The sequence below is a fragment of the Lissotriton vulgaris genome, chromosome 8 (assembly GCF_964263255.1).
Source record: "Lissotriton vulgaris chromosome 8, aLisVul1.2, whole genome shotgun sequence".
Taxonomy (NCBI): Eukaryota; Metazoa; Chordata; class Amphibia; order Caudata; family Salamandridae; genus Lissotriton; species Lissotriton vulgaris.
Window position 1 is genome coordinate 1181210046 of NC_141696.1, and position 25887 is coordinate 1181235932.

The following is a 25887-nucleotide window of genomic DNA, read 5'->3' on the forward strand; positions in this document are numbered from 1 at the left end:
TATATATATATATATATATATATATATATATATATATATATATATATATATATATATAAAGAGAGAGAGAGAGACAGAGAGATTAAAATAACATCTGTTTTTGTTTCTAAAATCTTAGAATTCTTCTATTCTTTTATAACCTAAAACCTCAAAAATGGAAAAAACGAAGGTTAAAGTGACATTATAGTTAGGTGAGTATGTCACTGACAGCATTAACCTTTTGAACTAAAAAGAAACAGAAATTCACCAGAAAGGCGCCTTGATGCCCATTGGGCTGAGTTCAGCGCGTTATAAATTTATTTTCATTCATTCATTCATTCAGTTATAGTTAGTAGAGCTAATTATAACTTGTGCCCAACCATGCACTGTTTATAATCTCATATATTACATCACTCATGATATGTTCTATGACATCATTTATGACGTCATAGAGTTCTACTTTTTTTAAATGTAAAGTTATATTTTATTACCATACGTAAAGACAACCCTGGTGGGAGGTTGGCTACAGGACACCTGACCCTTATTAGGCACAGCGGACCCCAACCCCCAGGTCCTTTTTTTTAAAATGGCGAAAGATGTCAAGTGGCCACCATCTCCAAGCTTTATTAGGGCCAGGGGTCCCCTTGGCCCCAGCCGGCTCCCCGCAGGCTGCGGGAGGCAGAATTGCTCCTGCCTGGATATTATGCTGCTCCCTCTGAGCGGAAGGAATCTGTTGATCTGTTTCCTTGCCCTCAGGGCTAAAGTTACCACTGGGTAATATAATTATGTACATATATATGATATATGTACATATACACCACATAATATAAATATTTCTTTGCATGGCAGAGGTCATGATTTTCCACAATAGTGGTGTGAACGTGCCTTAGAATCTGCCTGTCCTAAGATGGTGGTCTGCCCATAGGATGTTAACTAAAGTTCTCAATCCAATGTGAAGTAGACCCTCTTCCTGTAACGTCACTTCCTGTTGGAGCAATGTGTAAAAAGGCTCTTCCAAAAGAAGGATGCATTAATTCTCTTATTCGCTTTGACACTTACTTTTCTTTGTGTCTCTGAGTTTTTTCTCTTCACAGTTACTCTGCTCTTGTATTCTATTTCTGGGTGTTGCCAGGCTTTGTTCTCCCTTCAAATGTCAGGAGGAGTTGGTGCTTAGCTAATCTTTTCATTATTGATCTTCATTTTCAATTAAGACTTATAAGATTGCTAAGGAGCTTTTCCCCTTATTGCAGCCCTCTTCGGGAGACAGTTGGTCCCTTCAACATATATAATTCTGTGAATTGTGGCACTGCAGTTATAGTGAGGAGTTGCCCAGACTTCGGACAATCCAGAAGTGGACTGTAACACTAAGGATCATCTCAGGACAATTGCGCTTTGAGAATCTGGTGTTTAAACAGACTGTGGTTGAACAGTCTACAGACAATACAGAGGTCGCTACAAGTGCTTTGTACTTTTCTAGGATCCTAAGAAGTTAAAGGAATTTTGGAAATCCCTTACTGCGCATTTTGCTTTTTGCCATGCTTGATTTAGTCAAGATCCTGCCAAAGTGTGCGTGATCCAATTGGATCTCTTACTTGGTCGGCTTTCTGCTTGCAACTTAGTCTGATACTTGTTAACACTCTGATGTGTTTTTTTGTGTTTAAAAGATTTTTCGATGTTCTAATTTGGGTATTCTGCTGAGGAACTATTGTATGATATTCATGAAGGTGGGGTGGATCATGCAGGGCTCCATTTGAGCCAATGGTTTCCGGTACTTGGCATTGGCACTTAATTGTCAACACCGGCACTAATGGCAGCTGCCACATGGTGGCGCTGTTTGTCGCATTTAGAGATGAGCACAACTATGCTTGTTCATTAATTCAATGTACATTTAAAATGACTAATACCTGCCATCAAAGCCATTCCTATAGCTTTGGAGGCTGAAATAGTCCGAACAATCAAACGTTTAGGAATCTGATGGTTAGTAGTGGTTTTGGTACTGTCATTGGGGATGTACCATGTTACAACGCATACCGTTACAACTACCTACTATTACAACGCGACCATTACAACGCATACCATTACAACGCATAGCGCTTTGAGGTGCTGGATAGTGGTAAGTATAATTTACTATTCTAACTCCAGTCCCCGTGGACCCTAGGGAAGGTGTTGGATAGTAAATTATACTTATTCCCTATCCTAGAGCGCCCCCCAGCGCAATGCGTTGTAATGGTATGCGTTGTAAAAGTCGCGTTGTAATGGTAGTGCGGAGTAACAAATGCGTTGTAACAGGTGTATACCGTCATTGGTAGCGATGGCAGTGGCAATGGGTAGTGAAAGCTATCGTGGCCTCCTGGCGAGGGCCCTGGCACTCATTTATTTTACAATTTAGGCACTGGGTGGATGGCTTGGCATATGTGATTCATTTTGCCATTTGTCAGCTGAAAAAACTCAGATGGGTCTTTTTCAACATGGTTAAAGGAGAAAATTAAGCTTGATTTAGTGTGTTCCCAATGTCCTACCTCGTTTGCTGAACTCATTGATTTGGTACTGCTAATTGAAAAAACAATGCAAGAGAGAAGTTAGAAAAGAAAGAAGCTCAGAGAAAAGTACTATAATCCTCCTGAGGTTTTATTGCCGGGTAAATCAGAGGTCTCAGTGAACCTGTTTATTCAAGACCACCCCGTGCAAATTGGAACTATGCGAGGTCCTTTGACTGAAAGTGAGAAAGGGTGCTGACATAATGCTTGTCTGCGTTTATATTGTGGTGAAGTTGGACATTTGATTCAATCCTACTCTAAACGGCATGACAAAACTGTGGCATGACACATTCTGTTCTAGGGAGGAAGTTGAGAGACCTAGATCCCATACATTAGATTGCCTATGAATAACACTAATAACCATTCATTTTTGTCAGAAAGACTGTTAATACTTCTGCTTTGTTGTACAGTGCTACCTGTGGTATGTTTATCGACCAGGATTGGGCCTCAAAAAGTAATATTGCTAACATAGACAAGTATACTTCCAAATAAATTCCCTGTGGATGGCTCTCCATTAACTTCTGATTTGATTGATTGTTTGATTTGGTTTTTTATAAAGCACAAACAAATTCCCCGCATTCGTCAAGGCGCTAATACGGTTAGTCTACTGAGGGAGGGCAAGAGCATCATCCCTGAGCTAAAAGGGACATTGCAAGACCGGTCTTCAAAGGCCCTACAAAAAAGGCCAAGTATCTTCCAGGCAGGAGATGGCGTTAGGGAGAGTATTCAAAGCTTAGATGCAGCCACAGCAAAATCTCTCCCTCCCCATCTTGCCCTGCAAAACCAAGGGATAAACAACAGATTTTTCCATCTGAACTCAACTGTCTAGATGGTACATATCGTTGAAAGAGATGCTTAACTCCCTTTGGGCCTGTATTGTGAAGTGCCTTATGGACAATGAATAAGGCTTTGAAGGTAATTCGTTTAGAGGCAGAGAGCCAATGCAGTTTCCGAATAGCAGCAGAGGCTGAATTATATTTAGGAACATCCAGAATGAGTCTTGCTGTAGCATTCAGGACAAGCTTGTGGTCCAATTCGGGCAGAGTCTTCCATTGCAAGTTATAGTTGAAATTACTATTGTTTTACATGATTGCATCTCCTAATAATGCTGTAATGTTTGGAATGTATTACTTGAGGAGGCATAATCACTATGTAAAACTCAAAACATTTTTTGTTACCACAGTTTCCTTACAATCACTGTGCTATGCGGAACTCCGCAAAGTGACCAAAAAACTCTGCCGTGCAAACGTGGAGTTTCGTAAGCGGGACAGTGCGTTAGGTTGTGCTGGTCCCACTAATTTTTATCACCAGATGTTTGTCCCATGCTAGAAAATCAGCACAAACTGCACGATGCCCAGCGCAAGAGTGCACTGCTTTCAGTGGTGGCCAACGCAATGAAGAGGTGGGAGGGGGCGGGGTATCGTGGAGTGCAAATATTGTTTTTAAAAAAACACTTACCTGAAGCTGTCAGCCGCATTGCTCCTCGCACCTCGGTGTTCTGCTGCTTCCTGGTACCAGCAGACACTGGGACAGCAGCAGAGACTCCCTGTGCAATCCCCTGCCCTGCTCTCATGCTATGAGAGCAGCGCTTGGATTGGCCTGAGCAGGCTGCTTTGACGCTCAACTCAGGACAGGGAGTCTGTGCTGTTTCTCCAAACCGGCTGTCCAATACAGCCCGGTTGAATAAAACTAAGTGCGCATTATGCGTTTGGCCATCCTGAGACAGCTGGCCAAACGCACATGTGCACAAGCCGGGCCTCATCCCCCCTTCCTGCCCCTCCCTGCACACGCTGGCTCAGAGCCGGCAAGTGAAATATAAAATGATTATAGTATATTGTTTTATTTTTCACATGCTGGCTCTGTCAGTGTGGCGACGCGCCTCTGCCATTGCGGAGGAGCCGCCCTTTCTGCTGGTCGAGTACCAGCTTCCTCAACATGAACGTAACATCAACGTGTATATCGTGGCCATCGGCGACCGCCTGCATTGAGAAATCTCGCCAGTAGGTGGTCTGGAGTAAGGTTTCCCTTGCTCGTGCTCGCCAACTTAACCTTGGCGAGCGATGAAAAAACTCAGCTCCACTCTGCGTAGCGGAGTTTTTCGGAACTCAGCATTCTCTGCTGAGCGTGGGAAACTCTGCAAACTCACCGAATGGAGCGCAGTTTACCGCCCAGGCCTAGCTATAACGGGAATCAAAACAGATTGGTCTACGCCTCCCTGAATTCCTAAAATCCTTCATACTTATTTAAAAAATATAAGTACTTAGAATCAGGCCCTGAGGAAACAGGGAATGTGAGAATGGTAAGGAAGCAACACTGGGGTGCTTGTTTGGATGAAGCCCCTTTCTCCACCTGTGAACAAAAGGTAGATGCATTCAGTGTTCGCGCATACAATGTACCATGAAAGTTAGCAATTCAAAAACATACAATCATTAAAGTGCACTCATCACCTTGAATTCTTGGGACAGCTTTAGCAGCAAGCTTAATCTGGAGACTTTAGCACAAAAATGCTTCTCTGTCTATCCTGACTCGGAAGGGAAACCTGGACTTCTTGGTCGGACCTCTGTTCCCCACACTAGGAACTTCTTCCATTTTGGAAAAGTCATGATTCCCCAATCTTTAGCTTGTTGGGGCACCACAAGTGCCAAGATGCCGTTTGGTTCTAGACCCTCCTATGGATCTGCAACTCATCAGAGATCTGTTCTGTAGTAAGTCCTGACAACTTCCCCTTTATAGGTAGTAATATTGCACAATACAATTTGAATCTGGCACGTTTGTTTCTTTTGGCTGGATTTATTCTCTGACTAAACGAAGACTTTGAAGGTTTAAATTTTTTGTAGACAGAGTTTAACAAGGTTTTTTACCAAGCACTTAGCGCAATTACATAAGAACAGCATGTTTGTAATACGGTTCTTAAATCATCAACAATTTAAATTTGTGTTTAATCCCCTCACCCACCCATTCTCTTCCCCCTCTGAGTCAGTACAGGGTCATGCATATAGTGCCAACGTGTGGTTTGCCTAATTGCCATGAAAGAAGACTTTGAAGGTTTATCCACAACGGAAATTGCAAAACGAGTTGATAGTTCCATCTTCATTGCCTACTGAGACACCTTTGTTTTTTTCTACCCAAGGAAGATCCTGATATTTGATCTTGCATTAATTGTAGAGGCTTGAATCAGTTTACAATCAAGCAGCAGAGGCCCGAGGGGTATGGGTTTGCTTGGCACGCCCCCACCTTTTGGACCACATAAAGAGTGTCTGTCATGCTGAACAAAGGTCAGCCTGACAGACACTCTTTATTTTCAGGTCAGGCAACCAGGAACTAGACATGTGCTAAATGGGCAGGCGTCTGGCTGCCTGAGCTGAATGTTGCAGGGAAGAAGATGTCACAGCCCAGTGGGTGTAACCTCTTCAGCCTGCCAAAGTACCTCAAGTCACTCCCTCTCGTGACAAAGTGGACCGTCACTAATAGCCTCGGACCAGAGTGCATCGGTTTTAAGCCCTGAAGTGCCCAGAGTTGAGTTTCCATCACTGTTGTCTCGTCACACAGTGTGATGGGGTCAGCAGTCTTACTGACCCCATCCCTCTCTGTGACGAGATAGGGATTGCTTCCTCCCCTCCCCGGCTGACCTTTGTCGACCAGTGAGGGGAGGTGACAGTTCAAACCCTTCTGGAACCACCAAGGCTTCTCTCCCTGAGATGCTTCAGAAGGTAAGTATTATATTTTGTAGTGTGCGGTGCATGCGTGCGTGTGTCTCTGTATGAATGTATGTGTATTTGTGAGTGCGTGCACTGAATGGATGTGTGTGTGCTTGAGAATAATGGGTGGATGTGTGCATGCTTCTGAAAGCATGGGGGTGTGAGTAAGTGTGCATTTAGATAGGTGGTCAGTTTTTGATTCACTTGAAGGACCTTTTCCTGGGAAGTTACATCTTTAGTTCATGCCTCTTTGCTAGTTTGCCAATTTTTTCAATGCCACCCTGATAAGCCTGGAGCTTCTAGAGGGGGGCATATCTTTACATCTGTGCTGACCGGAGAGTTAAGAGTTTAAGTAGATCCTTTTCCTGTGGTGTCAGTCCTTGTTGGATCTGTGTATACAGAAGCTCTTTTAGGACAAGCGTGCATCGCAACACATGAATTCCCTTATTTTTTCTTCACAATATTTGCTTTGACTTTCAATTTACCCCTTGATTTTTTGCTATTTGTAGTCACTTTTGCTGGTGCATTCTACCTCTGGATTTTGCATGGCTCTTTTCTCCTTCCTGATGTTAGGAGGAGGTTGGTGCTAATCTAATCTATTAATTATTGCTCTTCATCTTCAATTAAGGCTAATAAGATTGCCAATGAGGTTTTTTATCCCTTTTTGGGGGTTTCCTCTTCATGAGACAGTGGACAACGTCCATGTATAAAATTCCATAAAGGGTGATACCTGGCTACTGGACCCTATCTTGCAACAAGGGGACCTACCTACTAAGCGTTTTGTCCATGACACTTCCCTATCCAATGGGGACAGCTTGCTCCTTGGAAATAAGTTACCATCTGCTTTGGGAGCTGGTAACTTTTCAATGGCTTGCAAATGCGTTCACTTACCATTGACACATCTCATTGTGATTCACACTTAGGAGAGAACCCCCCTTTCATACCTCTCCTTTTAAGGATCTGGAATGAGTCACAAAACCTCTTTTGAGCTTCAGATAGGTTTTTCCAAATAGCAGAAGGGGTATGGTACATAGGAAAATACCCTTGTGTGGTCATAAACCCTATGATTTTGCAAATAGTGGGGTTTGAGCCCACAAAATGGCTTTCTGCATGAGATACTTAATTATAAGAGCACAACCCAAATGCGTAATGAGTCAGGCCCTATAATGACTGTACAGGTTTGAAAGCAGGTACTGATACATAGCAGAGATGCTTTAACACATCCACTTTTGAGACCAAGGGCTTGATTTATGTGGCAATTGACATCTTATAATTTATGTAGGAAATGCTAAATCGGGATACAAATCCAATTGTTGACTCGCCACTGGATTCAGCATTCCCTCCAGAAATTGAAGGGAGTGCCATAGAAACCCTACTATGAGTCGTAAGCCCCAAGCAAACATTTTGAGTTTTATCACTAAGGCCTTTGAGGCAGTGTTTGTACTTAACCCTATTAATAGCTGCTAGTAGTCATTTTATATGTGTGTTGATGACTTCACCTTTAAAGGATTGGGATTTATCAATTGTTAATCAAGTCCAATTCTTATCTATAAACAAAACAGGAGAAGAATCCATGTAACAGATATTTAAGACCTAGTTTACAGGTAAGGAACTCTATAGTACTGTATATGTTTGGTTGCACTTTTTCATCTGCTTCATGCAGTTCAAGCGCAGTGATGTTTCTGAAGCCAGTTAAGGCAAGGGATACGCATAAAAAAAGAAAAAAAATGTACCCCTTCGCAGCATCTCTCCTCTGTCGTCCCGCCGTCGTCTCTCCAGGCCGATATCCCAGGAACAGGAAGCACTCTCAGGCTCCAATGCAGCGTTGTGATTGGTCTACGAGCTGTGGTTTGGCGCTCAGCCAGGGAATGGGAGCCTGGGCATGTGGGTGGAGAACATGCAAAGTGCGCATGAATGTGGAGTGCAAACCTCTCCTCCCCTGCTCTGTCAGCAGAGTAGCCCGCCACATCTTCAAAGCTGTCGCAGCAGAGAAAAAATAAAATGACAATAACTATTCTCATTTTATTTTTCCTTTATTTCACTGCTGCAGAGCTCAAAGCTTCACAATCACCTTTTATTTTATTTTAAACCTATAGCCATCAATGCATGTAATTGCATTTTATAGGCATCTACATGCTGATCCTAGACTTTATTTTCCTCATTTTTTAATCATGTTCAATACTCCACCCTTTATGCCTCCTCAACTACTTTCGAAAATACAAACTATGTTCCTTCACACACCCTATCTGTTTCTTACAAAAACAACTAGCAACATATGCTGCTGTCAGCTCCCTACACCAAAATTACCTCTGTCTTCTTTTCCTTTCCCTTGCCTAACTCATCTAAACTTACTAAGCCTTACCATCATCATGTGCTGCAGGTGCAGTAGCACCAAGACCTCAAAAAACATTCGACACACATTACGGCTTTATTTTGCAATGAAGCAGGAGACCCAGAGACCATTTCCTTACTTGCACTACAACCCATGACACACTGCCTACTCTGCTGCCCACTTTTTAAATAGTTTGTGGCTGCTGGCATTGTGGCCTACAAACTACGTCTACATGTCCTTCTGTAACAACAACTGCCCCACATCACTGCTCTTTTAAAGCCCCTCGGCACGCCTCTCCCTCTCCCTAGCCTTCCCGGGGAATACTTCCAATTCGTGCCACCAGGACACTGAGCCCTCAGGGACCCATTGAACCCAGACTAGTGCTTCATTTTACATTTTAAACAGGAGCCAAGAAGCCTGTTTCCTTCCTTGCACTAGGCGCTATCATGCACTGGCTGCCCCACTACGCACTTCCATACATTTTGTTTGTGGCTCCGTTAACTGTCATGTGTGATGTTTCATACCAGCCCTTTAGTAACACCATCACCACTGCCACCACCAATTATCCATCTTTGGTGCCCACCCACCCCCAACTCACCTCTCCTTTTTTGTCTCCCTTCAGGAACTACATTTGACTAAACCATTGCTTAACAATATACCACACAAAACCATTGAAACCAGATTAATGCTTAATTTCACCCATCTACATATTCCTCTCCTGTTCCAAGCCTTTACCCCCACATTTAAAGGGTCATGGCTTGCATTGGTACGGAAGGTGCAGTGGCGCCAGGCCAATAATCTCTCTCCTGTGTGCTTTTCATCATGACCCACACAAGTTGTGATTTTTAGCACCCTGCTACCCTGTCACCATTGGTTCAGTTATGCAAAATACCAATTACACTCTATCCTTAATGCCCCTCAGTCCATTCTGAAATACAAGCTGTGCCCTTGCACCTTGTGTCCTTTACTTACAAACCCACCTAGCAAGATAGGTTCTTGATGGCCCCACTCCCCCCCCCCCCCCCACCCTCCCAAAAAATGGCTCTCCGTCTTCCTTTCCCGCCCCTACCCTACACAATGATGCTTACTGGGCCGTAACTTCATTACCGTACCCCTAAAATACAATCTTCCCGGATTCCGGCTTTATTTGCCAGTTCCACCAGGTGCATAGCTGCACATTTCCCTACTTGAACCTCAGCCTATGGCACACTGAATATGCCAGTTCATGCCTAATTAAATAATATAGCGTGGATGCTAGCTTTTTAAACTGAAAACTACTCGGACATTTACATCTAAAACAACAAGAACCCCATTTACTGCTCTTCTATGGTGCCTCACCAAGACTCTTGATCTCATGTTGCTGCCAATTGGACCTGCACTTCCACGGGAGTACTTTCTATTGGTTCAGCAGGTGCAGTGGCACCAGGTCAAGGAGGCTTCAGGGACCCATTGCGTTGACCCCAAATTAATGAATAGTTTTTTTTTTATTTAAACTAGACCCAAGTAGCCCATTTCCTTCCTTGCAGTAGGGGTATCACACACTGCTTACCCTTCTAAGAATACTATACATTTTGTACTTAGCTCTGTTGTTAACTACAAAATATCTCCTTTCGGCTATAACAACACCGCCACTACCACCTATCCGCCTTCTTCGCTGCATTCCTACCCAAAACACACCTCTTGTCTTCCTCTTCTTTCCAAGGCTTTTGCAACTATCCATTCTGGAGCATAGCCTACATTTGCGCAGCAAGTGCAGTGGCACTGCACCCCACACAAATCCATTAACCATACACTACGGCTTTATTTCAGCTAGTTCATATTTATCTCCCATTCCTAGACTTTGTCCCCTCATTTCCACGAGCATAGCGTTCATTTGTGCAGCAGGCGCAGTGGTGCTGCTACAGAGTTCTCTCTTATGTGTACTTTAGCTCTTGAACCCCTCATGTTGTGCTTTTTTGATTTGTGTTACATGAAAACAACCATAACTACAATCATTGGCCTTCTGTAACCCCTCATCCCACCGATCTGTCTTTCCTTTTCCAAGTTTCACAACCTCTCTTCATGTTCTTTTAGCCCATTGGCTGCCATCGCTTTTGTTTACATTTTAAAAAGATGCACGTGTTTGCTTGTGCTCTTTCAGTTTACTTTCATCATTTGCTGCATAATGTTCTATACCAATCTTGCTCCATCCTTCATGCCCTTCCAGTACTTTCAAAAATATAAACTTTGCTCTTTCATGCACCCTGCCCTTCTCATACAAGAACACCTACCCCCCAGCAAACCCCGCTCACAACAAACATGCCTATCCCACTTCCTTTTCCTTCTCAAGCCTCCACAGCTACACTTACTTGCCCATGGCTACTTTGTGTGCAACAGGTGCGGTAGCACAGTGCCCCCAACAATGCATACAATCCATATTACTGCTTTCTTGCAAGTTTCTAACAGGAGCCCACTTACTTAGTTTCACAACAGCCCATAACAACCTGTTTACACCACTACACACTTACATTGTCAACATCTGAACACAACACTCTTTCTCCTGCTCACCTGTCAGCATCCATTTGCTCGCACACTTCCAGGAACGTACTTTCAATTCATGTAGCAGGGCTCTGAGGACTCAGGAAATCCTTAAACCCTGATTATCGCTTCATTTTAGATTGCGTACTTAAGCCAAAGATCCTACTTCTTTTGTTGCATTAGAGGCCATCACACATTGCTTACCCCACAGCACAATACCATCAATTTTACACTTAGCTCCGTGGTTAACTACAAAATATGCAATAGCATGCCTGTGCTGTTGTAACAACACCACCAACTAACACCCTTCTTCGCTAACCCATCACTCCCAACTCACCTCTCCCTCTTTCTGCGTATCCCATGCAGCTGGACTTACTGAAGCGTACCTTCTTTTTATGTTAGCTGGTGCAGTGGCACCATGCCACACAAACCCACTCAACCCAAATTACTGCTTTATTTCACCTATTTGGATAATCCTCCATCTTCCCTATTCTTTGCCCCTGTATTTCCAAGGGTGTAGCGACCATTGGTGCAGCAGATGCAGTAGCTCCTCAACAGTTTTCTCTCTTCATATGCATTTGATCATCACCTGTGCATGCTGTGCTTTTGTCCCGATTAATACTTGTTAACAACCACGAAACATAACTGGTGTCCTTTATAAGCATTCCCACCACTCCAGCACCCCTCCAGCTTCCATTTACACTTCCAAGCCTCCCAAGCTCCCTTCATGTTCTTTAAACCCTTTCGCTAGAGAGTTTGATTTTCGGCATCTATTCACATGCAACCCATACCCCCATAACTCCTGTACCCCTGAATCTGGGATCTTCGTATCACTTTGCTGAGTATCTCCCCTGCAGGACCCCTTTGGGGAGGGGCAACACCTACTCTTTTGCTGAGAACGTCATTGTCCTCTTGATATTCACCCACCTTGCCCCCTAATCCCTCCTCCCATTTCTGAACTTTTAGCCCCTGATGGTCTTATCAAAATGAAAAATTAACTGAGACAGAAGCTAGCAGAAGAGAAAACTAGAAACCTGAATTCCACATTCCATCTTCTGCACAAAAGTTGTGAGATGGTGGATAGCACAAGTGAGGATCACACGAGGACACGATCTCCTACTGCGCATCTACTGCATCTCCAGGGAATCTTTGCCTGCCTGTCCTTCGATAAGTGCAAGTATATGTTATGTTAAAATTATTTGTAGAGCGCACGTACACCATTCTGTGTCTTAGCGCTAAATTTAGGAGTAGCCTGGGTCCTGGTAGGTTATTTATATGCCTGGATAAACAGCCAGATCTTAAGAAGTCTCCTGAATGTCAAAAAGTCTGTACAGGAACTGATGTCAAGGGGGAGGACGTTCCAGAAGTGAGGGGCCAACACCGCAAATCTACCACCGCCTCGTCTCTTCAGGTTGTAGGTCGGTGTGATCAGGAGGTTCAGGTGGGCTGAGCGCAAATTTCGGGCAGGTCTGTATCTCTGGATAAGGTTGGAATCAAATTTCGGACAGGCGCCATGCAGAGATTTAAAAATGAGGCACCTGGTTTTGAAAGCACAACGTTGTGTTATGCGGAGCCAATGTAGCTTCCTCTTAAAGGGGGAAGCATGTTGCCATCTGGGCTGATGGAAAATCAGTCTTGCGGGCGGGTTTTGTACCACTTGCAGTCTTTTGACTAGATACAACGGAAGACCGAAATAAAGTGAATTGGGATAGTCAGTCAGTCAGTCAGTCAAAATACACTTTATTCGATTTTTGTTAAAATCATAAAAGGCAAGAATAATACATACATTTAAAACATTTTAAAAATACCCACAATACATTTACTTTACACAGCATTTTTACAAAAGTCACTTAATTAAACACCATAATATATAAAAAGAGAGTTAAAATCGATATATAGGTTTACTTTTTAGTTTAAAATAATACAGTTCTAGGGATTCTTTTGTTTCGTCCTCTATAAGCGGCTGTTAAAAAACTTGCAACACTTGGCATAGTCAATGTGAGAAGTGACCAAAGATAAGACAACCTGAACCACTGCTACCCGAGTGAGGAGTCTGCATATTTTCTTTATCTTATATGTATACTAGGACACAGATCTTAATCTTGATAGGGCAGGTAGTGCATATTGCCAGAACCCTACTGTGTGCTCCACCAGCGTTCATCAGCAGCTAAAGAACAATAATGTGCCTTCAAACTGCACTATTTGCACACCACATGTTCACAAACACAATCTACACACTGCATACACAAAGTCAACTGTTTCAGACTCATTTACATTTCTCTTGACTCATCAAGCAGTTATTACATCTTAAGCTCATCAACACCCTTTCAAACACTACTTCATCGATTGTAACACCATTGCTTTTTAGTGATTCATCATAGCAGCATTTCAAAACCATTTCCATTAAATATACCAATCACATATGACTCAATATCCAGCACCAATTGTGGTAGCATCGCTGCAGTACATCTTCAAGATGTAAGAGGTCAGTACACTATGCTAATAAAATGGATATTACACTTATGTATAATTGTGCAACCACAGTCCCCTTTTCAAACTGGTTGCCACCAGAACCACCATATTTGCTTTACGAACATCTCTAAATCCAACTCTCTACAGCACATAAAATAATTAGAAAAAGAGCAAATTAGGGGCAGCAGTTGTAATCAATGTGTGAGATCACTTTATGGTCAAATAGCTCTTAGGCTGACAAGGAACGTCATGGTAATGTTTTCGTCTCTGCTTTCTTCCTGACATAAGTAGGGTGGCAAAAGCAAGCAGGAATGTAAAGCATAGGGATTTGCAAATACTAGTAAAAGCATTTTTGTTTGTCTTGCTGGGTTTCCCGAACTATTGAACCTCCTTTAACAAAACCCCTATATATTTTCTCTTTCTATAGGAAGTGGAGTTGTTTAATCAGACCTTGACATTTGATCATGGCCAGAAATTTCAGGAAACAAACTGGGGGAAAGTGTGTGAAGATCTCAAAGACAAAGCTTTAATGGAAGTTGGTTGCCATGACACAGGTAGTTGCGTACCAGAAATGCACTTATTTATAATAACCCTTCTTCGTTCATTCCTACTGTCAGACTGTGTGAACCAATGTTAAGATGATATGGCACCAAATGGAACCTGGATCCGCCAGTATCACATTAATGATTAAATATAATTTAACTAATCAGCATGCACACAAGTACTCTTCAATCATTTCAATTAAAGTTAATGTAACTGTCATGGAGGTGGTTGGATGTATGTTACATGTATTAAGCTTATTAAAATTCAGACAGTTACACACATACCTTTTCCACCGATTGATGGCAATATTCCTTGTGTAATCCCATTTCATAGCATACATTCCCTTCTTTTGATGTGTAAATGATCTTTTTGGCCAAAGTCCATAGGAAGCACCATCCACAAGTACTCGTTATTATGGAGCAATTTCCTCTGCAATCCCCAATTACCCTTTCCCAACGCCTAGAGGAAAATGTGTGAAGGAAGCCTACATGCACACTTACTCCTTCTGAAAACTGTGCTTCTATTCTTTTTCAGCTACACATCAAGATATTTGTCCTGTTAAAGGCGCATCCTCAGGGGTGTGCCGATGCTCAGAGGGGTCCACCTCTCAACAGCCCCAAGTCTGGATTATTGTAATAGCGCAACCTTTTGAGATGGTTAAGCGGGGGAAGGAAAGGTTGGGATCTGCAGAGAGGGAGATCTGTGAATGGAGGGAGAGAGACTTGTAATATACTCTTATTCATAACAGTAACTATCAAAACCAGCAAGTGAGGTTAGAGACACAAAATAACTACACGTAAAAGAAAATAATCAACCCAGTAACAGGGGAGGTGAGAGGGTGTATTCAAGTTTCCAACACAGATGCTGCAAAAGGGTGGGAAATCGAGATTATAAACATACACCTCCTTCTGTGAATAAGGCATGTATACTCAAGAGATAATATGAAAACTTTAATCGACATACCTACCCTCATTAACAGGTCGGGATGAACCACAAAGGGCGGGAGCATCAGGCTTCCAGTCACCCACTACTGACCCCTTGTTAAATGAGCAAAAGAATTGCCACTGCTTAATAAATCAGTTCTTAGTATAGCTCCATGAGAAACAAAACAGTAGAGTACCATGAACAGATCAGGATGAATAGGCTTCGAGGCTGTAACTTCCAACACATCCAATAATGAGCCTCTTTTTAAATATCCGCTTAAGACAGTATTCCTAGAATTAAGTAGAGGAAAGAGAGATGACCCCACTAGTTCCAGGGAACATGGTGCTCGAGACAATTTAAGCCTAAAGGGAACTCCCTGGAAACAGACTGTATAGATTCTCACATCACTCACTCATTCTTTCATACCGAGCTCTTATTAAGCCAGACTAAAATGTAGTGCTTACAATGTTTTTATTTATATAAAACGTTCTTTATCTTGAGATTTAAAATTTCGGAAATATTCCCGAAAGAATACACCTTAAAATAAAAAATCTAATTAAAAAGTTTTTGGATACAGTTTAAACATTTCATTTCATATCATTAAAAAATATACTGCATATACATTTGAAAAAAGAATGTCATAAAATCATAAACCACTATAGTTACCCTTTCTCACTAAGCAAATCTAATGCTCTTCTTAAACCTTAATTTGATCCAATAGCCCTATATGTTTTATATGGGACACTCAATACAGGAATTCCCATGTATCTACAGGTTCCTTCACTCCTTTTACATCCAGGAAAGTTTTTATATTCTGTCCTGATCTTTTGATAACCACCTCTTTATGCATGAACCTAAAGTATCAGTTTGGTAAAGATCTATAGTCAAGTGACAACATAAATGTAATAAACCACAAATAATATGATTATCCACATATACTAACAGATAAACTCACCACTCACCAAGTAATAAACATTTTTTTGTATATGTTTATTTTATCCTCAGATTATCTGTTTTCATTTTTTTGATTTTTTTTGAAAAAATTCATTGTATACAAATTTGTCTTTTACGTTAAATTACTAATAGTGCATAAACATTAAAAACATTTAGAAGGCAGACATAACACGAAAAAGGTAATGTATGCAATATGGCAAGGTAGGTCACAACGCGCGTTTCGGCTGGCTAGCCTTCTTCAGGTGGCCATTTATTGCACTGAAATATTAAAAACAGTGTCAGTGAGAGTAGGACAGATGAACATTTTTTGCTTAAGTGACATGGAAACAAATAGTATTTCATAAACAAATATAAACAGTGCAGTATTTTTTGTCTACAGTCAAGTTGTACAATATAGATCATGGTAAGAGACATATAAGAGACACAAACCTATGTGACAACCCTAAAACACCCATAACCTCATTGCTGTATGTTCAAGACATCCATGGTACACATCTATATTTACATTTCGCATCTAAATGATCCTTGGTAACATGGGTACTCACATTTAGTTCTAAGTTACCTATATATTACAAATATACATCTATCTAGTGTCCCACATACACATCTATATTTACATTTGAAGTCAGGACAATCCAATAGTGGTATAAGTACTCCTGTTAAATCTAAGTTGCCTATTTGGTAACCTGATGTAAAGTTCATAGTATAATTTAAATTGCTTAAGCATGAAACCAAACATGTACGGGTGATATGTCCACTGGCGTTGACAGATATCCTATATGGGTTACGAGCCTGAGTCAAAACATGCTTACCTAAATTCGGTTATAGAGAAAAACTACACGTCCTCTTTGGGCTTGAGTATAAGATAAATGTCTAATGTATAAACAAAAGGAATAGAAAACTGGTATAAATAAACATACACAATATTTCTGTTGTTTTTTTGTGATCATATCAACTTGCAAACAGGGAATTATACCTTATGGAGATATTGGTCCGTCCGCACGAAATAACATGATTAGTTGAGTTGTAAAGTATCCTTGGAGATTGTTCTTCTTTTTTAAGAATTTCAAGCTGAAACGTGACAGATAATTTGATATAAAAATGGGGGTTTTCACACAGGTGTATAAGGGTGCTAAATGAGAAAGTACTAGACGAATTCTACATTTACCTCATTGGCAGATGTTGTGATAGTCCTGTTTTATGGCGTATTCATTAAGTTAGATATTGAAAAAAGGTTATCACAAAGGGCGGGGTCGTCTGTGCAGCTAGGACGCAGGGGCACCTATATGAATGTATAGATGGTTTTCTGAAATAGATATATAACCAAAACGTTTTAACATAGGGAAAAGATTATTGGATGAAGGCGGTATTTATGGTTACAAAAGACTCTTATCCCGAAATAGTGGAAGCTAATATTTAATGATGGACTATAAAGGACTCTTATCATAAGAGTCTACCGTCTACGTATTAAAAAATGTTAAACAAACAGTAGCCCTGTTGTTAGACAAATACGAACATCATACAAAGAGGTGACTTTGAATTACCTAGAGGGCTCATGGGTCGTACTTCCGAGAGTCAGGGATCTTAAGCGATGAATGGATCTTGTGATCTGAAATTAATATAACGGACACAAGGATTAAGTTAGAAAGCGGAGGAAAAGTGATTGTAATGTCCATATATAAAACGGAGTCTAATGGGCGTCGAAAAAGAGAGGCTTACCGTTGCTTCGAATATGTACCGCCGGCTATGACTCTCGTAGACGTTGTGGACGGTGTGTCTCTCACCGAGGAAAGACGTGTGTAACCGATTTAAGATTCTAACACGCTTTTTATTTGAAAAAAAAGCAGCGATCGGCAAAAATAGTCATGAAGATAGGACTACAGGTCATTCAAGTCGGCGCCGGGTTAGTGCGTCGGAAACTAAGGGACCACAACATAAACAAAAGACTAGTTTAGGTAATGACGTGGGGCACTGTTATTTAAAAGTAAAGGAGCCGCGATCGGCAAAAACAGTCATAAAAATAGGACTGTGGGTCATTCAGGTTGGCGCTGGGTTAGTGCATCGGAAACCAAGGGGACCAAAGATATATAAATAACAGAGGACTGGTTAAGTAATAATATGGAGCACGATAATTGATGACAGAAAAGAAATAAGGCTACGGAGATGATATAAAATACTATGCAGGTTGCTGTGCATCCAAATGTAATAATAATTTCTGATTTTCAAAAAGAAATAAGAATTAAATTAAAGAAATTAAGAAAGAAGTGTAAGACAAAAGGAATTATATGCCCAGACATAATAGCTGTCTCCACAAAGAATGTATAGTTTGTACAAGAAACACTAAGATCACAATCGGAGGTGTTATGGGGGGTAGCTACTCGGATAAACTAGGTAGACGAATTGTCGCCGCACAGTCTGTCTACATAGTAGTGTCATTCAAAGTGAAGTTAGGATAGAGATGTCAACGCCAGTAAACAAGCACCTGTAGATAACATCAGTATACATAGGCAATATACAGATTGTATTTACAACATACAAGTGCTATTTACAACATGTAATAATATTATATACAGTGTTAATTTACCTAAAGTATCAGTCTCACCAACAGAGGAGGTAAGGTGCAGCAGTAATTTACAGACCAGTAAATCTCCTCCGCATGAGTCGTCAACAAAGAATCGCCAACGGAGGAGACTAGTATGCACATCCACACTCTCTTCTATGGGAGAGAGGGATTGTTTAGAAGTTTCAGCTTCTCATGCCTTGTGCCTGATAATTTCTCCCCTGCATTAGTCCTTCATACAGCTGTTCTTGCCAACGGGGGAGGAGAGCTGGGTTAGGCACAAAAGTGCGGCAAACAAAGGGAAGTCTGATTGGAAATGGAACATCCTTATTGAATCAACTACCAGCACCCCTACCAGACCGTGACTTCCGAAGCAGAATCCGTCTTGAATAATCAAATGCCCAGTAAAATGTCTTCCCGGCTATATCCAGGTTTCCATGCGGCACACAAAACGCAGAGTGCTACTTCAGGAGCCGAGTCATGCTGGGAAGTAGAGTTCTAAAATCACAATGGTAACTCACTTCTCGTCCGACTCACAGTACACAGCCTAACAGTGTTCGCGAGAATGATGCGACCTGACAGTACTGCAGTTGAAAGCAGTAAGATTGCACACCTCTGGACTGATTTGTAGTCTTTTAGAGCCATGCACCTTAAATATGCTTACAACCACATTACATGAGCTAGACACTAAATAAACTCCTGCTGCTCACATCCCTAATATGTTTATTTCAATCTAGAGTTTTGCATAGTAATTGCTATCCAACTAGCTTGTCCAGATCTCGAGACTTTATAGTGATTATAGGTAGCTGCATTATTTCAAAGCACTATGAGCTGGAACTCTGTTCGCGGTGTTCTTCAGCTCGAGTGGAAGGCCTTCTTGTAGTTGTTTATATGATTGCATATTGTAAGCTAAAAAAATGTAACCTTTTCCATACGTCGGATGGCCCCAGGATGTCCGACGTCACGGTGGGCATGTGCGTCGGACGGCCGGGGGACGGCCGATCTGCGCACCTGTCAAATTCCGCCACAGCGCAGCATAATGTGCGCCACAGCGATGCGGTTAAAAGAAAGACTCAAAGACATATTAGTTTAATTTACATCAAAAACATCATCAACATGTCTGAGTTTTTCTTCTAAAATTTTTAAGCTCTCCAAATGCAATAATAAAAACAATGTTAAAAGCCTCTCAGACATGTTTTTCGTTATTAAAACTTTATTAAACATTTTTATAATAATAGCTAGTATTAAACATTGTATTGTGTGAATTACTGAAATATTGTTTTGATAAAAAACTTTGCGATTTTTGGAGATGATAGATCTGCTTTATATTTATTGATATGCTCACCCCTTGATAAAGCCAATTGGACCACTTTTTCCGTTTTGCCGTTGAAGGGCGTGCGTGGCATGGAATTGGCTGCTTGCGCAGGTTAGCTGCCTGCTGGGTATTGGGCGTAGGGCCTGGCTGCACACAGCCTTTGTGCGTTGGCTTTAGGTATGGTAATAACGTATTATTTTACGTTAAAAAAAAAACTAGAAGTTAGTGGTCACTATACTGGCGCTCTCACCATGCACTTCTTTTTTTTAATGAAGTTTAATAAGCTTTATTGAATCATAAAATTTCTATACAACATAGGCCTAAAGTATAACAGTGTAGAAGATAACGCACAGGCAAAATAGAAGTAGGCAAGAAAATCATAGTAGAAAGCTGTTTACATTTTAGGGATAATATAGGAAAGAGGAAGGTGGGAAGGTAAAGAAGCAGAAAGAAAATATATATTTTGCAAGCAGTAAACAAGCAGCAATAATACTCTCAAAAACAAGTAAGGTATAATGAACAAATTAACAACTGAATAATACTCTGCCAAATATTAAAAGAAGAGAAAAGAGGACAAAGAGGAAAAAATCATGGGGGTTGGAAATTTTCAGAACGATGGCGAGAAACCGTACTGATTGAAACCTTATTCAGATAAGTAGTTAATGGCAACCAAAATACATCTCTGTTTACATGTGGATTGCATTGGGAGGCATAAGCAACATCCAGTCTATGATAGTGGAATACAGTATTCCACCATGACTTAGTCGAGAGTTTGGTCAAACACTTCCACTTCATTGTAATCTGTTGAAATGCTAAAGCTAACATCAGATCAAACAACACTTTTTCATGAGATGGTAAAGTGAGGGATTCTGATAAGCTTCCCATAAAGAGAAGGAGATTAGATATGGGAGTATGTATCTTAAAAATATTGGAAAGGCAAGACCAAATTTGCAGCCAAAAAGAAGATACTGGGGGCATGAGAATAGGAGATGTGAGAGGTCTTCTGAGGGAAAATCACAGGACCAGCCATTCTTATTATTAGTGTGTGCGGAATTAGCTATAGAGATGGGAGTGAAATACAGTCTGTGATATAGAAACAACATGGATTGAGTGGTGGATGCAGATCTCGAAATTCTTAACGATCGAGCCCAAATCCTGTTCCACACATCAGTGCTCCACTGACATTTTGTATTTGTATTTGTATTTGTTTTTGTATCGCGCATAGTTCACCCGTTAGGTCTCGTAGCGCTGACAGATGGATAAAGACAAAACAGAACCAGTATGTATGGGAAGTGGATGACTAAGGTTTGAAGAGCAGAGTTTTTAGGTTCTTACGAAAAATGATCAGGTTAGGTTCTGCTCTCAGATCTAAGGGAAGTGAGTTCCAGAAAGAGGGACCGATTTTTGAGAAGCATCTGTCCCCGTTCCTCACTGTGCGGACTCTAGGCGTCTTTAGCAGTAGTTGGTTGGAGGAGCGAAGATTTCTCATTGGGCTGTATCGGTGCAGTTTGTCTCTGATGTATGCTGGTCCATGTCCGTTTAAGGATTTGTGGACTAAGCAGCAGACCTTGAATTTTATGCGTCTGTTGACTGGTAGCCAGTGCAATTGATTCAGACAGGGGGCAGACGGGGTTCTTGGTGGGAGACCCAATGCTAGCCTGGCTGCACTGTTCTGGATGGTCTGTAGTTTGGCTATGTTAGAGGCATTTATGTCTGCAAACAATGCATTGCCATAATCCAGCCGGCTGGTTATTAAGCTTTGGATTAGTGGTCTTCTGCTGGTTAAAGGAAGCCATTTGAATATTTTTCTAAGGCTTTTCATAAGGCCTATACAGGTGTGTACCACTTTGTTAACGTGTGGTTGCATTGTAAGTTGGTCATCCATTAAAATTCCTAGATTTCGGACTGTGTTTTTGGGTGGGGGGCATTGACCAAGTTCAATGGGCCACCAGTCCTGTTCCCATATTTGATGTGCCTTTCCGAACAGCATAATTTCGGACTTTTCTGCATTAAGCATCAAAAAGTTCTCAGTCATCCATTTTTTGATGGCCACCATGCAGGATTGAAATCTGATTTTGGTGTCGCCTGGATCAGGACCCATGGTGACCAGGATCTGTGTGTCGTCAGCGTATGAGACTGTTTGGAAGCCATGATCTTTGATTATTTTGGCCAGGGGGGACATATAAACGTTAAACAACGTTGGGCTCAAAATTGAGCCCTGGGGGACGCCGATATTGTTATCAGTGGTTTCAGACAGGAAGGGACCGGTTTTGACTCTGGATTTCCTGTCTGTCAGGTAGCTTTGCAGCCAGCCCAGCGCCTTGCCCCCGACACCAACCCCCACCAGTCTCTTTATTAGTACTGTGTGGGAGATGGTGTCGAACGCTGCAGAGAGATCCAACAGAATCAGGATTGCTGATTTCTTTGAATCAATGGCAAGGCGGATATTATCCACTATTTCGAGTAGAGCCGTTTCCGTACTGTGGTGGGCTCTAAAGCCTGATTGGGTGGCGTCTAATATCTTGTTGTCTTCTAGGTGTTTCATTAGTTGGGAATTTATAGTAGCCTCCATCATTTTGCCAAACAGGGAGTGGAGGGCTATTGGGCGATAATTTGAAGGAGTTGTGTGGTCAGCATTGGTTTTTTTGATGATAGGCCTGATTGTTGCTTCCTTCCAGCTGCTTGGGAAAGTGCTTTGTGCAAGGGACGTATTAAAGATATTGGTAAGTTCAGTTGCTATAGCTGGTCCTATTTTGGCTAGAATTTGTGAGGATGCTGAGTCGTTTGGGGATCCTGATTTAATCTTCCCTAGGTTCTTTATTACCATATCTGTGGTAAAGGGGCTGAATTCTAATAGTTGCATGGTATGTGTCGTGTTCTCCATATTTGAAGGGTGCAGGGGATGTGGAACATCAGTGTTGGGGGGGGGATTAGGGAAGGTCATATATATATTATTTATTTTATCCTTGAAATACACTGATAGCTGGTTTGCCCATTCCTGGGATTCCAGTGCATTTGCTTGGCAAGGTAAGGGATTCGTAAAGTCTTTCACTATTTTATATAGTGTTTTTTGGCAGCTCCCTGCTTGATCTATTTTGTCGGCAAGATAGTTTTTTTTTGCTGTTGCAATATGCGCCATATATTCATGATGGGAAGTTTTGTATTTGGCTTTGTCGTCTGTGTCTTTAGTTTTTCTCCAGCGTCTTTCTAGAGCTCTTGTGGCAACTTTTAATCTCTTCAGTTCAGGGGTGAACCAGGGACTGCTTTTTATGGGGCGTTTGGTAGGGCGTTTGGGGGCTATTGTGTCGAGAGTTTTTACAATGGCTTTGTCTAAGTCTACTGCCATCTGATTCGCCGATTGGGAGGCAGGGGGAGGAATAAAATGCCTCTGGAAAGTATCAGTTTGTATTTTTGACCATGATCTGGACAGACTCGATTGTTTAGGGGGTCTGGGGTTCTGTGAATTTAGCTTAATAGAGAATTTTATAAGTGAGTGATCGGTCCATAATACAGGGGTGAGATCATTGATGGATAGTTGTTGCGAGTTGGAGCAGACAATATCGAGGCAGTGTCCTGCAATGTGCGTCGGGCCTGTCTCTAGTATTCTCAGGTCTAGTGCATGTATACTGTTGCACAGTTCAGCAGTATGGTGATCCGTTTGACATTCTAAATGGTAGTTTATGTCTCCTAATAATAGGAAATTTTTACATGCAAGGACGTGGGGTGTGAGAATGTCTAACATTTGGGTGGCGAAGTTTGTTTTCGTGATGGGAGGTCTATAGACTAAGGCCCCCTTCCAGGATTCCACGTTATTAAGTAGCAAAGAAAAAAATAAAAATTCGCCCCAAGGCGCCAGATGAGTCTCTATAATAGTGATTTTTATGTGCTCTTTAAATATGATGGCAGTGCCACCTCCTCTTTTGGATTTCCTATCCAATCTAATGATCTTATAGCCCTCAGGTAAGGCTATAGCTATATCTGGGGTGGAGTGGTCTTGAATCCATGTCTCTGTCATGAAAAATAGATCGGGAGCCTCTTGATCGAGCACTGCCCAAATTTGTATGGCGTGCTTTGGGAGGGAGCGCACGTTACCATAAATGCATGTTAGAACAGGAGATGTGGTTGTTTGGGGGGATTTTGTGGGGCTGGTGTTTAAGGCTAGTAACTGGTCCTTCGAATAGGTGATCATTCTATAGTATTGGCAATAGTACCTGGGGAATGGGCGAGCGTGGCGTCGTGCGTCGGTTCCCAGGCGGTGACAGGCGAGGACAGGCCTTGACTTTGACGCGACTTAGACGCGCCGCACGCGCGCCGCTGCGCGTGTCCGCTCTGCGCACTCACTTTTGAAGTGTGGTGGGCGGGACCTCGCGCCGATCAGGCTAGACCGCTAACCGGTGGTAGCCGGAAGTGTACAGGCAAGCAAAGATACTGTTAGGGTTCTCTTCAGTATTATGCCCCCAATGCTATGTACAGTCTGACAAGTTTCCCTGGCGGATTTCGTTGCGACGCTGTCGTCGTTCGTGAAATGCTCTCAGTGGTAAAAAACAATAAAAACAATTAATGCGAGTAAGTTTCAGTGCAATTTCAAGTTTTAAAATGAGTCTCTGAGGCTTAGCAGCGCCTCCTTCCTTCCAGATTCTGTTTTGGTAATGTCTCGGCGTGTCCGCTCTGCGCACTCACTTTTCAAGTGTGGTGGGCGGGACCTCGCGCCGATCAGGCTAGACCGCTAACCGGTGGTAGCCGGAAGTGTACAGGCAAGCAAAGATACTGTTAGGCTTCTCTTCAGTATTATGCCCCCAATGCTATGTACAGTCTGACAAGTTTCCCTGGCGGATTTCGTTGCGACGCTGTCGTCGTTCGTGAAATGCTCTCAGTGGTAAAAAACAATAAAAACAATTAATGCGAGTAAGTTTCAGTGCAATTTCAAGTTTTAAAATGAGTCTCTGAGGCTTAGCAGCGCCTCCTTCCTTCCAGATTCTGTTTTGGTAATGTCTCGGCGTGTCCGCTCTGCGCACTCACTTTTCAAGTGTGGTGGGCGGGACCTCGCGCCGATCAGGCTAGACCGCTAACCGGTGGTAGCCGGAAGTGTACAGGCAAGCAAAGATACTGTTAGGCTTCTCTTCAGTATTATGCCCCCAATGCTATATACAGTCTGACAAGTTTCCCTGGCGGATTTCGTTGCGACGCTGTCGTCGTTCGTGAAATGCTCTCAGTGGTAAAAAACAATAAAAACAATTAATGCGAATAAGTTTCAGTGCAATTTCAAGTTTTCTAAGTCTGTTTCCCAAGCGAGTTCAAACTTAGTCTAAGCACGCCCTGAATCAATGGAATAGAAGAATTTGTAAATAAAGTAAGCTTTTGGAAGTAACACCAAGATTTTAAGAAGGGGATCCCTTGTAGCCGAGGAGTCTTCAGAAGGCTGGGAATAGAAGCACACAATCACCTCCATAAGTATTGAAAATTTGTATAAAAATGAGTGAGGACAGTTGAAAGTAGCTTGAAAAAGAGGAAAGGAACAAGGAGATGTACCATCAAACAAGTCTTTAACCCAGATAATACCCCTAGTGCTCCATGAAGACCAAAGCAGAGGTCTGTCATTAATGGTAATAAGACGATTATACCAAAGAGGAGAATGTATAAAAGCATTTATGGATATTATTTTTGCTTGGCAATGAGGCCTTAACAGCGAGAGGGTGTGTTTAAATAGTGAAAGGGATGTGAGAGCATTCTTGGCAGTGAAAGTGAGAAGTTTATTAGTCGAAAAAGGGGCAAATAGACAGCGTTCGATAGTGACCCATAAAGGAGTAAAGGGAGAAGTTTCCGTAAGAAGCCAATAAGAAGCTTGTTTTAGGCAAAAAGCCTTATGATATAACCGGAAGTCTGGGAAATTTACACCGCCAACAGCTCTCGGTTTTCTGAGATGAAGTAAAGAAATTCTGGACTTTTTGTTTTTCCACAAAAATTTGGAAAGAAGAGAGTCTATTTTTTTTTTAAAAGGTGAAGGGAATATGGACTGGAATCATTAAAAAGAAATATAATAAAATTGGAGTAATCAT

General features: G+C 41.9%; 1 protein-coding gene across 1 annotated transcript in view; it reads left to right on the forward strand.

The window, feature by feature from the left end:
* The window catches only part of LOC147698460 (serine/threonine-protein kinase Nek5-like), a 1208702-nt gene that overhangs the window by 811215 nt on the left and 371600 nt on the right, over window positions 1–25887 (forward strand). The window contains exon 7 of the mRNA XM_086936245.1: window positions 13963–14089. Within this exon, the coding sequence (XP_086792371.1) occupies window positions 13963–14089 (127 nt within the window). The remainder of the gene's footprint in view (window positions 1–13962; window positions 14090–25887) is intronic.